General features: G+C 46.9%; 1 protein-coding gene across 12 annotated transcripts in view; it reads left to right on the forward strand.

Moving 5' to 3' along the window:
- Agap1 (ArfGAP with GTPase domain, ankyrin repeat and PH domain 1) overlaps positions 1-14,293 on the forward strand; it is a 418,516-nt gene that overhangs the window by 262,463 nt on the left and 141,760 nt on the right. For all 12 annotated transcript variants that reach the window (XM_090355098.1, XM_090355104.1, XM_090355100.1 and 9 more), the window contains one exon: positions 12,401-12,569. In XM_090355098.1, coding sequence (XP_090211224.1) covers positions 12,401-12,569 — 169 coding nt within the window. The remainder of the gene's footprint in view (positions 1-12,400; positions 12,570-14,293) is intronic.

Below are 14,293 nucleotides of genomic sequence, written 5' to 3' on the forward strand. Positions count from 1 at the left end.
GTCTCAGCACCATCCCAAATAAAATGATTGCTTTTAAAACATACAGTTAAAAGCATTAAGGACACTCACATGGTTGTGCAACAAGTCCTCAGAACGGCAGCACTCCATATATATTAAGCACGGATTCTCCATTCCCTGCTTTCGCCCCTTTCTTGTTTCAGTCTGTAACTAGAAATCTCATGTAAGTAAGGTACTCTGGTAGATCTTAATCCCCTTCTTCTTAAGCCTGAATGATACGTAACACACTGTACATCACATTTTGCTTATCTGTTCAACGGGGGCGGGGGGTTGCCTCTTGGTTGTAAATAATGTTGCAATGGACATAGTATAAAATTATTTTCTGAACTTGAAGTTTAAAATTAAAATCTGCATCATTGGGGGCCGGGAGTTTGGCCTAGTGGTAGAGTGCTTGCCTAGCATGCACGAAGACCCGGGTTCAATTCCTCAGTACCACATACATAGAAAAAAGCCAGAAGTGGTGCTGAGGCTCAAGTGGTGGAGCTCCAGCCTTGAGAAAGTCCAAAGACAGTGCTCAGGCCCTGAGCTCAAGCCCAGGACTGGCAAAAAAAAAAAAAAAAAAAACTGCAGCCACTGAAGCTCATGAGGCCTTTGCTGAGAGAAACCCATGGGTATCTGTCGGGCCCAGTAATGGATATTGTGTATTATACTGGCCATCTCCCTCTGAGAAGCCTTAGAGGTGGTCTGAAAACACTCCAGCATCCCGTTGGTACCTGGGCTCCAGGGGAAGGGAACCACTCCGCCTGGGCTTTGGGTATCCTGGAAAATACATTATTCATCCAACTTATTTGAGAGAGTGTACAAGTTGTTTCTGTTGTGCACTGACCCCACCCCACCCCAGACCCCTGGCAGGATGCTCATGGAAATGCAGGTATTTCCAGGGCTTCCCACACTTGGTTGGACTTTGTGATGACAGAGGCGCAGTGCTGGCTTATACTACAAAGCTAGATTCTTCATAAAGGCCTCATTTTGCCCAACACATTCCTTATTTATTTTGTGCAGCTCCCTGGGTTTGGAAAAAACGAAGGAGCCAGAACACATCAGTGTTCTATCTCAGGTGTCTTGATGTTGGCAGCATAGTGTTTGTCACACCGATGAGACCGACAGTCCACGTTTCTATGATAGTAAACCACCTACTATACTAGCCCCTACCTAACATGTCTCTGAGTGAGAAAGCCCAGTCTTCTTAGTTTTCTGAATAAAATGAAAATATAGCATGTATGTGCTCACAGATTTAGTAACACTGAGTGTGAGTCTTTGAGCTTCCTTTTTTCCCCCTAATATTAAGATGTTTAACATTTTCCACTCAAGGCTAGTGCTCTACATTTGAGCCCTCGCTCCACTTTCAGCATTTTTGTTTTCTTTTTTGCCAGTCCTGGGCTTGAGCTCAGGGCCTGAGCACTGTCCTTGGACTTTCTCAAGGCTAGAGCTCTATCACTTGAGCCTCAGCACCACTTCCGGCTTTTTTCTATGTATGTGGTACCGAGGAATCGAACCCGGGTGTTTGCGCATGCTAGGCAAGCACTCTACCACTAGGCCAAACTCCCGGCCCCTTTCAGCATTTTTAGTGGTTAATTGGGGATAAGAATCGCATATTCATTCCTGCCTGAGCTGGCTTCAAACCAGGATCCTCAGATCTCAGCCTTCTGAGCAGCAGATTGCAGACGTGGGCTGGGCCCATCCCCTCGCTTTCTTTGAGCTTCTAATGGCGTCCATGAGACACTGTCCTGTCTCCAGGCAGCATGGCATTTTACATAGTAATGGCCATCCTTTGTGCCCAATTTGTATCCTGTGTTTTCCTTTTTTTTTCTTTGGCCTTTTAGTGTTACAAATTGTGGCCAGAAATTCTTGCCAAAGGTAAATAAATCACCACCCCCTGATTTCCTCCGTGACAGTGAGTCACAGCCTGGGTCTCACTGGAAGAGGGTGGCCATGGGGGGTGGCAAGGAATCGTTGTTTCACTTCTCCCAAGAAATTGAAATTCATTATGATGTTTCATAAATATTTTCCTCTATGGCTCATAACCTGATTGCGGGCTTGTTGCTAAGGTCTTGCAGGTAGGGGCAAGGTGGATGTGGAGAGGCCGGTTTCTTCTCAGGTGTGCCTGTGGCCCCAAATGGAAACCAATCAAGGTGCGATTTATGTTCATTAAGTGCTTGTCAAAACTGAAAAATTTTCTAATCAACAGCAATCTAGCTGCGGCCCCCTCAATGGCTGGGAGGCCTGCCTCAGCACCGGCTATTTGCCTGTTACAACTCTAGGCTAAGAATCCGCTGATGATTACATTAGGCTAAGCTGCGAAGTAAATGAACCATGTCTTATTTAGGTGCCACGAGCTTCAGAGCAGCCCTGCCCCGCCGGGCACTTGATAGCGTTTTATGGCTTTAAAATTAGTGTAGCTTCCCGTCTGCTGCAGGGTGCTGCCTGTTATGCCTTTGAACTCAATAAGCAACGGGAAGGGGCCTTTTGTTTCCCCCCTTCAGTTTTCTCCCTTGCGTTTTAGCAATTTTGTTTTGCATCTTTTTCAGACGGCATCTTGCAATAAAAATGTCTGACTGCCATGTCCATGCTTCCCCACCAAAAAATAAAGAGGGAGGGCGGGAGGAAGGGCAGGAGAGAGGGCGAGGGGAGACAGAGAGGGGAATATCCTCCATCAGCAGCCGCACGCCCTGTCCTGCACTGTCTGGTGAGGACGGCTGCCTGCAGTCAGGATCCATGCACGTAGTCCAGGAACAGTCACAGAAACTCAGGGGGGGAAATATGTTTGTGTACTTCAGTTGGGTAAGGATAATGAAAATGGGCATTTACTGAGGGCAATGGTGCTTTCTAAAGCACTCCCTGTATTATCTCAGTTAATCCAGTAATCTCACGAGACAGGGAGTGTTACCCCATCTGTAACGACACAGACACAGGACCCATCGTGATTAAATACCAGGCCCCTAATGGGAAAGCTGAGATGCTGGCCTCCAGGGCTCCTCCTTGAAATGACCTTCTGACCAGAGAAGGCTGGGCCTTGTCTTCCGGACTCCCTTGGTTCTGGAAATCAGGAGACGGGATCCGTGAATTGGCTGTCCGTCATTTGAATCAGGTTTGACATGGGGTACATTTCTGTAGTGTGAAACGGAGCGGTTCAAGAGACTTCTAAGCAGGCCTGCGTGACAGCTGAAGATTTTAAATTTCTTAAAATTGGTAATAGTCAAGAAACAAAGCAGGAATTCTGTGCTATGTTGGGTCAAATAGCAAGGATAAAACTCACAAGGCTGAGATCTGATGATCATGGTTCAAAACCAGCCCAAAAAGGAAAGCGTGTGAGATTCTTATCTCCAATTACATACCAAACAGCCAGAAGTACAACTGTGGCTCTAGTGGTGTAGGGGACCAGCCTAGAGTAAAGAGCTAAGGGATGTGCCCTGGGCCCTGAGCTTGAGCCCCCAGTATTGATAGCATTTTTTTTTTTAATGCAGGCTGGCCTCCTCTCACTGTGGTTCACTTTTCTGTACAATTCAAATTTGGAGTGTTTGAAGCCATATTTAAATATTAACACCCTAGGCTAGTATAGGAGGTAGCGCTGCCTTCTTGACTGCAGTGGTGGGAGAGACGCATTCTCGTGGCTCAAGCATTCATCTTGTGCAGGCTAAATCTGAGCACGCATGGGTTACAACTGGATAATATTCAATCTAACCTAAAATGAGAAAAATCTTTCTTGCAGTGTAAAAGCTCCATATAGTAGGTCAATCAAGACAGATAGAATGAAGAAGCAAGAAGGTATATTCATAATTCAATTTGAAATTTTCTGCTATTTTGATTTATATTACAATAACCTCTCCCCTTGGGCTGGTGTTGGACTTTAGCCCACAAATGCTCAGCACTAGACACCGCAGCCCACAGCCTGCGTGGAAGTGCGGAAGCCCCGCGTTTACGTGAAGCCCGGCAGCTGCTTTCACCGTCTTCCCTTTTACCCTGTGTGCCGTAATTACCAGGTCCAATAAGGCTCTTATTAAGTGAAGAACAAAGTTGCACGAGCGACGTCTTTGCCTCCGTGGCTGCTACATGTCTGATTTGCTGGAATCTTCTTCCCGTGTGGCAGTGGGTCACGTTCGTGGCACTCACCCACATTCATCTTCACGGAGGCAGTTTTGAAAGTGAGCACTGGAATTCTGTTGGCTGTCTTGGGAAACAAAATTATTTCTCTCATAGAATTCTTTTCTCTTTGAAGCTACCTCCTACCTTGCTATTGTAACCGGGGTCCTTTGGAGAGAAGGAAAAATTGTCTTCTTTGAGTTGTGTGATCTGAAAGGATGTGGCCAGAAGATTCTTCATAGTTTTACAATATTTCTGCAGTATTTTTAGGAGCGTGACTTTGCTCTGTACCTTGTGACTATGTATGAGGCTATTGTTTATTATCCATGCACGGTGGACTTCAACGTTTGCTTGATCTCTTTCAATGGCTGGTGCTATATTATGTCTTTATGGATTAGCTCTCTTTGAAAATAATACGAAATGGAGTTTGGGAATAGTGCTGCATCGGATAATAGCCTCTCATATACTTTTTGTTGAAACCCAGAAGTAAGACTTTTTAAAAATAGAACTTAATGAACTACTGTATTTTTTCTGAGCCTTGATATTCAGGAAGTGCAGTAGGAATGGGGGCGGATAATGAGCCTTTTTTTTTCTCCTCCTGGAGTAGATAAACAAATATGGGCGGCCTGGGTAGAATCTTCGCAAGGTCCAGATCTGTGCTCTTCCCAAGTTGTGTGGACAGAGTCTCACACAGAGTCACTGGCTGCTTCTCACATACTCACTGGACTTGGGTCTCAGAACCCCTTCACCTTCTTAAAATTACAGACACCTTCAAAGAGATTTTGTTTTTGTGGACTGTGCCTATTGATAGTTTTCACATTAGAAATTCAAATGGAAATTTTTAAGATATTGATGCAATTCATTTAAAACATAAACCATGCTTTGCATGTTACTCTCGATAAGACATTCGCACTGTTTTACTTTTGGGGGATGATGGTCTCAATACCTGACGTAATATAGGAGCGAGATCCTTTTATCTGTTTCCGTGTATTCCCACGTGTTGTTTTGGTTCAGATATTTGATGACAGGTCTCTACTCCCAGTGATGTAATGGGAAAGGGACATATATTTTAGTGTCCATTTCAGATAATCCTGATGTACACCCCTCCATACTATACCAAAACTCAACACGTGTCTGCCCTCCCCTCTTTCTCCCTATCTCACCCCCGTCTAGGCAGCGGGGCCTCATGAGAGCTCCTGTGCCACACCTCCCGCTCTCAGCCTGGCACTAACCCTTGGCCCAGCAGCATGGACTCCAAAACCTTGTCTCTAGGCTCTCCTCCTCTGCTACCCTGAAGTGCGTTGAGATGATCTGCAGGCTGGTCACGTCTGCATCTCTGTCCGGGCATGCCTGTCCACAGGTGCATGTGCGTCTTGCTCCCATCAGCTCAGCAAACTGCAGATTTCCAGATCCCCACATCATGAATTCAAGTATTGCATCCATGTGTACCACCACCAGTTGTGTCACCACTGGTGTCAGGAAAGCCCGTGAGGATGTGAGACACGCTCACAGATAAAGGTTGTGGGTTTTTTTAATTTATTTTTATTTTTTTGTTTCACATGCTGTGTAGGTGAAAATCATCAGATAAGGGAGCCCAAAACGGGACCTCAAGCCCCAAATGCAGACAGAAGTCTGCAAAATACAGCACGTAGTTACTGCCTGTTCATGTGAATAAAGTTTTATTGGAACACACATACACACACACACACACACACACACACACACACCCTTCTCATTTTTGCGTGCAAGCTCATCAGTCTTCACTGGACACTAATACTGCAAGCTGTTTTCTTGGAAGGGCTCTTTTTGTTCTTATTCTCAAGAAAATCCCTGCCATGACTCAAGACTGAAGAACCATTGTGGGGCTATGCGTGCACCTCGTCCCTTCCAGATAGAGACTCGACCCCTCAGAACGACTCTACCCCTCAGGCTCTCTGTCAGACACCAAGCCTTACTTTCCTTACTTCCCAAGTCGCACAGAGAAGACAGAAAAGAAATTTTAAATGTCGGAAGTTTTTTTGTTGTTTTGTTCGGTGGTTTTTGTTTTTGTTTTTGCTGGTCCTGTGGCTTGAACTCGGGGACTGGGCACTGTCTCTGAGCTTCTTCTTTCCCAAGGCTAGCACTGTACCACTTGAGCCACAGCACCCCTTCTAGCTTTTTCTGAGTAGTTTGGTGGAGATAAGGCTGTCACAGACTCCCCTGCCCAGGTTGGCTGTGAACGGTGACCCTCAGATCTCAGCCTCCTGAGAAGCTAGGATTACAGGTGTGAGTCACCAGTGCCTGGCCAGAAGTTGGTGTTGTTTGCTCGTTTGTCAAGAAGGTTGTTTGGGTGAACTAATTCTGTTTTGTTTTTATGTGGAAAGAACAATGCCTAGAGGGCAGTGGGTAATGCAATGGCGATGACTGGAGGATGGGGATGATTTAATGGTAACTAGAGAAAAGTGGATAATACTGCGGATAATGCAATGACAATGACTGGAGGATAGTGGGTGATACAGTGACAACAATGACTGGAGGATGGTGGGTAATTTAATGACAACCAAAGGACGGTGGGTGATGCAGTGACGGCTGGAGGGTGGTAGGTGACGGCTGGGGGACGGTGGGTGACGACTGGAGCGTGGTGGGTAATTTAATGACAACTGGAGGACATAATGACAGCTAGCACAGCTGGGTTACCACCTCATACTGCTACACCTTATGAGGGCATCAACGTTTTTACCCTCATACACCCACTTCCCCACCTTCAAAAGAGACTTCATCCAGTGATACAAAGGCAAATCATATGCTACAACTCTTCTAAAAATTCTGTTTGAACTTGCCAGCCCCTAGTCATGTGTGGAGACTCAACATTTGGAAAATTTCCAAGTTACATTATGGAATACAAAAGCTCAGCTAGATAAGCAGTGGCCAAACAAACCAAAAACAAACTTTACCTCATGTAACTTCAAGCATGACATGTTGATATAAAGTGTTGAATCTTCCTGGTTTAGAACCCTGCACGCCTGGAGGATCCTGATTAGGACAAATCTCTCCATGGCCGCAAACATCTTCATGGTTTTGTAAAGTATGTGTAAAAAAGGAACGCCTTCATTCTCTCATGGGTACTTTAAACAGGTCGTTTGAGCCATCACCTTTCCAAAGCCTGGTGCTTTTTCCCCTCCAGATCTCGTTTTGAGGTGCCAATCACAGGCTTTCTGCATTTTGGTTTGGCTTCCAGATCTTGTTAACTGCTTTTGGTACCCTACAAACACATCAGCAAACCATCTTTCACCGATCGCCGAGGGGAGTGCCCCCCATGAAGGCTTTGAGAATCAATATAGTAAAAGTATTTTTAGGGACTATTGATGGATGGCTGTATTTTGAGCTTAACTCAAGTGCCAGATGCCCCAGAGCTGACGAAGATAAACTCCCCACTTACTGAACGCCGAACGGGCCGTCATGCACTCAGAGTGGCCCGGGAAGGCCAGGGATTGCGTCGTCAGTTTGGGAAGAGGCCCTGGCTGTTTCTGGGTAACCACATACCATATGTTGGTGAGGACTTCACTGGAGCAAAGTAGGACCCAGCTGGTCTCCCAGGCCTGGGAATGCATAGCTCTGAAGTTTTAGGACCACATCCTTTAGCAACGAATCCCTTACGTCCCCCAATCAGGAGCAATCGGTACACCCAGGCCCTAACAGCCTGCCCTACAGAAGGCCGGAGCCACCCTTAGCTGTGCTGCTGTCAGCAGGCTGGAAGCTCTGGGCCTCTGACGTGGCCCTAGATAGCTAGCAGGTTTCTCTCATTGCACCTCATTTGCATCTGGGATATCAATTAGCATGTTTGTTGAGGCTAATTGAATGAAACTCAATCATAGCTCTTAATTGCTTGACTATGTGAAAAGAAATCACATTAATGCAGCTAATTAAGTGTAAGGCAATAGATGCAACATAATTAGGAGCGAGATGTAAAAAACAAGAGATGGCAAAGGTGGGGGATCTGGGGGGTGGGCAGGGAGCAGGGAGAGCCAGGCGAGGCTTCGGAGCTGCTGGCACACTCAGGGAACAGTCCCTTTGCTCAGGTGCCTGCTTGGGAAAATAAATAAATAAAATAGTCCGCATAAGGAGCCTGGACAACTTGAGAAGAAAAATGCAAATAGGTTTGCAATTACTACTTTTTCAAGCTGTCGAGGGCAGGAGCCGGCACCTCTGGGGGGCCTGGCTCTGGAGTGGGCCCCAGGGACTTGTTAAGTGCTGTTTAAAAGTACTTGGCTTTGAATTACCCCTCGTGCCTTGTTAAAGGGATTTTTTTTTCCCCCTCTTTTATCTGAGATCAGCATTTTCTACAACTAACATGGAGAAGGGGGTTGGGGTAGTATCTTGTAGCATTTGCATATCAAAATCAAAAAGCTTGCTGTCTTTCTTTTACCCAGCAAGGTCCCCCCTTAGAACCAGGGTCTGCAGGTCCCCTTCTGCCTCTGGAGAGGGAGCATTGTTTGGTGGTTGCAGCTTTAATTCCTCAAGTACCAAGATGGGGGAGAGGTGAAAGGCTGACTTCTTTCAGAAGGGAAAGCTCCCTGCAGCTTCTCTTGGGAGCAGCTCTGAGCTGAGCAGCCCCAGGTTTTTACATCCCACCTGTTAGGCACTACTGGGCTCAAGAATTTCTATTGATGGGACATTGCATTCTGTAAGCTTTTAGCATTTTTCATGGGCTTGAAATAAACGAGTTGACAAATTGATATTCTGACTTCTCAGAGCTAGTCCTTGTGAAGCGGTGGCGGGTTCCCCACACACGCTGAGCCCAAGATAAATGTCTTTCCTTGATGCCTCCCGATCCCAAGAGCAGGCTCAGTACATTTCCAGAATAATTTTAAATAAGATATCCTGGTTATTGTATGTTGAGACATGCCTATTAAAAGAGCCCACGCTGGGGCTTAGTCACTCTTTGATTAGCCTCATTTTAGAGCTCATAAGCAATAAATGCTCAATTACACTCCTGTTATTGTATTTTAATTTGTTAAAGGAGAAAGTTATAGCAAGTTGATATTTTTAAAGGAGTAACTATGCAAAAAGGAATTCCTCATTCACGAGCCTTAACTTTGATGTTGGGACTTGGAGTTGCATGTTTTGGTGGGATGTTGGTGAAGGTAAATTAAAGAAGCTTGAGAAGAACTTCTCTCCACACGTCCTCCTTGGGTGTGTCCTTCGTGGCGGCCCCACGGCTGCCCTTGGTCCCAGCAGTTGAGTGTACCCTCCTTCCACCTCATCCTTCAGTCTCACTCAATCAGATGGTCAGTTATTTTTTTCCCCATCTTTGCTCCACATCCTTTCCAAACCACAGCTTGTTTCATAATTGATTATGGTCATAGTATTCCTTTGGTGGTTGGGGTAATCAGACCTCTCGTCATTCGCGCAGAGTCCTTGCTGCCTTCCACCTGGAGATAGATACCTTTCCTCTTCCCTTTCCTCACTTGAGCTCTCCTAAGGTGGCTGTCACAGACACCAGACGGTTCACTCGGGGACTACCAGGGTGATTCCGGACCTGCCAGCTAGTTTCTTCTCTACAGAACCCTTCCCACCCCACCAGCCTCACTCCTGCCTCCAGATTGGCCCGAAGCCCAAGGGAGCCATGCCTTCTGGTCCTCTCTATTTATCTTCTGCCATTCTATTTATCTTCTCCTCCTAGCTCTTTGGACTTTTGTCCTTTTGGCCACTGGGAGTCTGTCCCTGGGAGGTCACCAATACTCTGCACTGTCCTCTCCGGGGCTGGGGCCTGGAGAGTCTCCCCTTGGGCCCACTGTTCTCACCCTTCGGTGAGGTTGGCCTCCCCCTGCACACGGGCTGGGTGGGCAGCCTGACTTACTACTTCACCATGAATTGCAGTCTTGGCCTGTAGCGTCCCTGTCGGCAGCCTTCTTCTACAAGCTGGTGGCCCCATAATTTCTTCCCAGCCCTTCCTTTTCTGGAATGTGGCTGCCCTCCTGAAATTAGGTGTAAAGACTCATGGCCAGCCAGGCCCAGGTGACTTGTGCTGGTAATCCTAGCTACTCAGGAGGCTAAGGTCTGAGGGTCTCAGTTCAATGACATCTTGGGCAGGAAAATCCAAAAGACTCATCTTCAATAAACTACCAAAAAGCTGAAAGTGGAGCAGTGGCTTGACTGCTAGAGAACTAGCCTTGGTCACAAAAGCTTAGGGACAGTGCCTAAGCCCTGAGTTCAAGCCCTAAGACCAGCAAAAATAAGAATAATAATGATGACGATAATAATAATAATAAATTGTTGGCCTGTTCCCTGGGAGCCAGTAAGACCAACCTCATGGTCTGCCTGTTCTCCACCCCCCACCCCCACCCCTTCTCTTTTTTTCTCTTCCCCTCATCTCTCTATCCCTCCGCCTCTCTCCCAGTCCTTCTCATTCTCTTTGTGAGTGTGTGTGTGTGTGTGTGTGTGTGTGTGTGTGTGTGTGTGTGTTTTGTAACAAATGCAAATTGCTGAAAGGAATTCACTAAGAATCTACCAAGGCCAAGATGTTTATTCCTACTTCCTATTTAGGCTTAAAACACTTGAGATCTGATTTATCCTATCATAATATGTGTTCATGACTGTTATATATCTGGAATGTGTGAAATAGTGTCCCGTATTCTGGATTATTATGGTTGTTGTTATTATTAAGGCCTATTGCCCTGGCTCTTGGTTGACATGCCTGTTGGTATTCCACCACTGTAAGTCAGCATGTGAGACATGCAGGCTTGTTTTGGCTTGTGGTTTTGAGGCTTCAGTCCACAGTTTCTTTGAGGCTGTGGCAGCACAGGACTTCAAGGCAGAAACATCTAGCCAAGAAGGCCTGTGCTCCTCATGCAGAAGGGAAGCAGAGAGAGAAAAAGGAAAGTGTGGGGAGGATGGAAGGGGCTGGCATCCCAGGTCTACTTGGAGCACTCAGGCTCGATGACTCCCTCCTCCCCTCAGCCCACACTTACAGACCGATCACCTCCCAGTAGCTCCAGCCCTCTGGGGAATAGCAATTGCCTTCCCACCTCTGTTGGCTCACAGAAGTGAGTCGCCAAAAAGAATGTGGCTGTGTGGCTGTACTTGCAGGCATCCTTCCCTCCAGTAACTGCGAGGCAAGCACCACTAGGGGCAAGACCCAGAGTACTTTTCTGTCTGAAGAGCCTGGTAGTCAAGGACCGAATGCACATTCATTACTGCTTCACACCCAGCTTTCAGACACCCAGCCAGCCCCGAGGGTCTTCCTGGTCCTTCATCAACACACCCTCGGCCTCGGCGTACTATTTTCACTGAGTTTATAACTGCCTACGGAACAGTGTTAAAGAAACCGTGCTTCAGTCCCCTGAATGGCACCTGGATGTGCAGGGGGAACCTAGTGTGCATCTGATAGGCAAGAATTAAAATGAAGCCAGGTCTCAGAGGTAGGCAGTTGTAATCCTAGCTATCCAGGAGGCTGAGATGTGAGGATGATGGTTCAGAGCCACCCCAGACAGAAAGTCTAAGAAACTATCTCTTAACCACCAAAAAGCCAGAGTGGAGCTGTGACTCTTATGGAAGAGTACAAGAACGCAGGGACAGCACCCAGGCTCTGTGTTCACATTCCAGAAAGAGCACAAAACAAAAATTTAAAAAAAAAAAGAAGAAGGAAAAACTGTGATTAAAGATGTGGCTTGGGAGTATAGGGGCCCGAGTCAGACCACAGTATGGACAAAAAACTGTGTGAATTTCTAAACTAAATGAACATGGATCAGAGAGTGTGCTAGTCCTGAACACCAAAGCTCATAAACAGAACCCAGGCCCTGAGTTCAAGCCCTCGAACCAGAGGAAAAAACAAGATTCTAAAGACACAGGGTTTGTGTGTCCACGGGTCTCCTAAGTTGCCCACGGTGATGAATCTGCCACATTCCTCTATGTTTTCAGTCCTGGGTTAGTTCAGGATACTGACATCAAACTCAGACTTAATAGAGTTGATAGGATACCCATGCCATGAAAATAAAATCCTTATTATTCATTTATCTATTTATTGCCAGTCCTGGGGCTAGAACTCAAGGCCTGACCGCTGTCCTTGGGCTTTCCTCAAGACTAGCATTCTGCCACTTGAGCCATAGCACCACTTCAGCTTTTCTATGTATGTGGTACCGAGGAATCGAACCTGGGTCTTTGTGCATGCTAGGCAAGCACTCTACCACGAGGCCAAAATCCTTATTTTTGAAATGCGTTACACAGTGGCAGGGTCACAGGATCACACAGCTCGTAACATCAGATAGAGCCTATCGTGTTGTCCTCTTTTTAATTTCTCTTGGCCATTTAACGTTTTGAACAGGATTACATGCAAAACGTTCACGGTAAAGAAATTGATCTCCTGAGAACCACTGTGAAAGTCCCAGGGAAGAGGCCACCGCGAGCCACGTCGGCCTGCGCCCCCATCTCCAGCCCCAAAACCAATGGCCTGTCCAAGGACATGAGCGGTTTGCACGTCTCGCCAAATTCAGGTAAGCTCATGGCACACGGAGGACTGCGTTGCTCCAGCAGGCGGCGCTGCAGCTGGAGGACAGGGCTGGACTCGGCACACTGAGGGGGACACGGCGGTTACACAGACCCACGGGAAAAAAAGAGATTGGTTTTGGTTTGGTGTTTTCTCTGGTTTGTTGGATTATTTAAATTATTCAGCATTAGAGAAAGCCAGTTTTGTTTAGCCAGTGGTGGGCACATTTACGTATTCTGGCCCAGTTGCCCAGTCACAAGCCACTGGGCGTCGCAGTTGCTTGTCTTCGTGGAGGGCCACAGCAGCCCTGGCCTTCCACAGGCTCGGGCTCCGTCAGCACAGGAAAACCCTCTAGGAACATTCCTGGTTTTCTCCAGCAAAAAGCTCACCTCCACCCCAGGTTCTCAAAACAGGTCTCCTGTCTGCAGGAATTGGACTATGAGTCTGTTGCCCTAAGGTGCTGTTTCCGCTGCTGACTGGCTGTGTGCTGGTAGAGATGGGAGGTGCCCATCAAAGTGTCAGAAATGACCCCGGTTAGAGAAAGCGGGCATGATAAAAGAGTTGGGAGTTGAGATCCGCCAGCCTGGCTTGCACGTGTAGTGCCTGTTGGTGTTGGGGGGCGTCGGGCAGTCACTGGCCCAGCGCTTCACCACCGGCTCACCTGCGTGACACAGGTTTAGTCAGGGGTCGCAAGGAAACTGCCACGCAGGGTGCAGAGGCCAGCAACCCTCAGTCCTCCATGGAAGATCAGCACGGGAGACAGCAGTTCCTTCCAGAAGGAAGGACTCGCCGGCCTTGCTGTCTCCCAAAACGTGGGTGATACTTCTGTGTAAGGATGGTGAGCTAGAACTGTGCCCAATAGAGGAGAGAAGTTGTATAGCCCTTAACTAAAATTGTTTCTTAATTTTAATTTTTTTACCAGTCCTGGGGCTTGAGCTCAGGGCCTGAGCACTGTCCTTGGACTTTCTCAGGGCTAGAGCTCTACCACTTGAGCCTCAGCACCACTTCCGGCTTTTTTCTGTGTATGTGGTAACTAGGAATCAAACCTGGGTCTTTGTGCATGCTAGACAAGCACTCTACCACTAGGCCAAACTCCCGGCCGTTAATTTTAATTTTTAGTATAATTCTATTGTCCTTGCCAAGGTGTGGTGCAGAAGGTAACCATTTCATAAGTCAGGCAATGTGTATAATTCACCCTTTCTCTCACCACCCCTTCCCATTCCTGTCATCAGTTACATAGTTCATTTCCAGTACATACCGAATATCATGGCTGTTTGTGTTCACCGTTCCTTTCTGCTCTTCCCTTTTGCCACTCCCCCCGAAAGACAAAACCCCCAAAACAAAAACACCACCATCACCACCACTGGCAAGAAAAAAAAAAACATGTTTCCATTTTCTGGACTGTTTGACTCGTGTTTTAAATGTTTGGAGGGAGGTGCATGTGTAGTTTCCGCCGAGACCATCTTCCTTTGATCTGTGTAAGTCGTTAGGTCCAGTGTGTCTTAGATCTGGCTTCCATATATGAGAGAAAACATGCCCCCTTTGTCTCCACTACTTTATTATGTTATCGTGCATTTAGGAATTATTTATTGAGCACCTACTTTGTCCTGGAATCTGTGTGTGCTGTAACTCTGGTAACCCTGACTGCTAGAATTCCTGTGTGTGGCTGTCAACTAGTGGGCAGCCATCTTTTTATCTCCCTTCTCTCCCATCACATCGATTATCCACTTA

This window comes from Megascapheus bottae, chromosome 21, assembly GCF_031878675.1.
Source record: "Megascapheus bottae isolate mThoBot1 chromosome 21, mThoBot2.hap1, whole genome shotgun sequence".
NCBI lineage: Eukaryota > Metazoa > Chordata > Mammalia > Rodentia > Geomyidae > Megascapheus > Megascapheus bottae.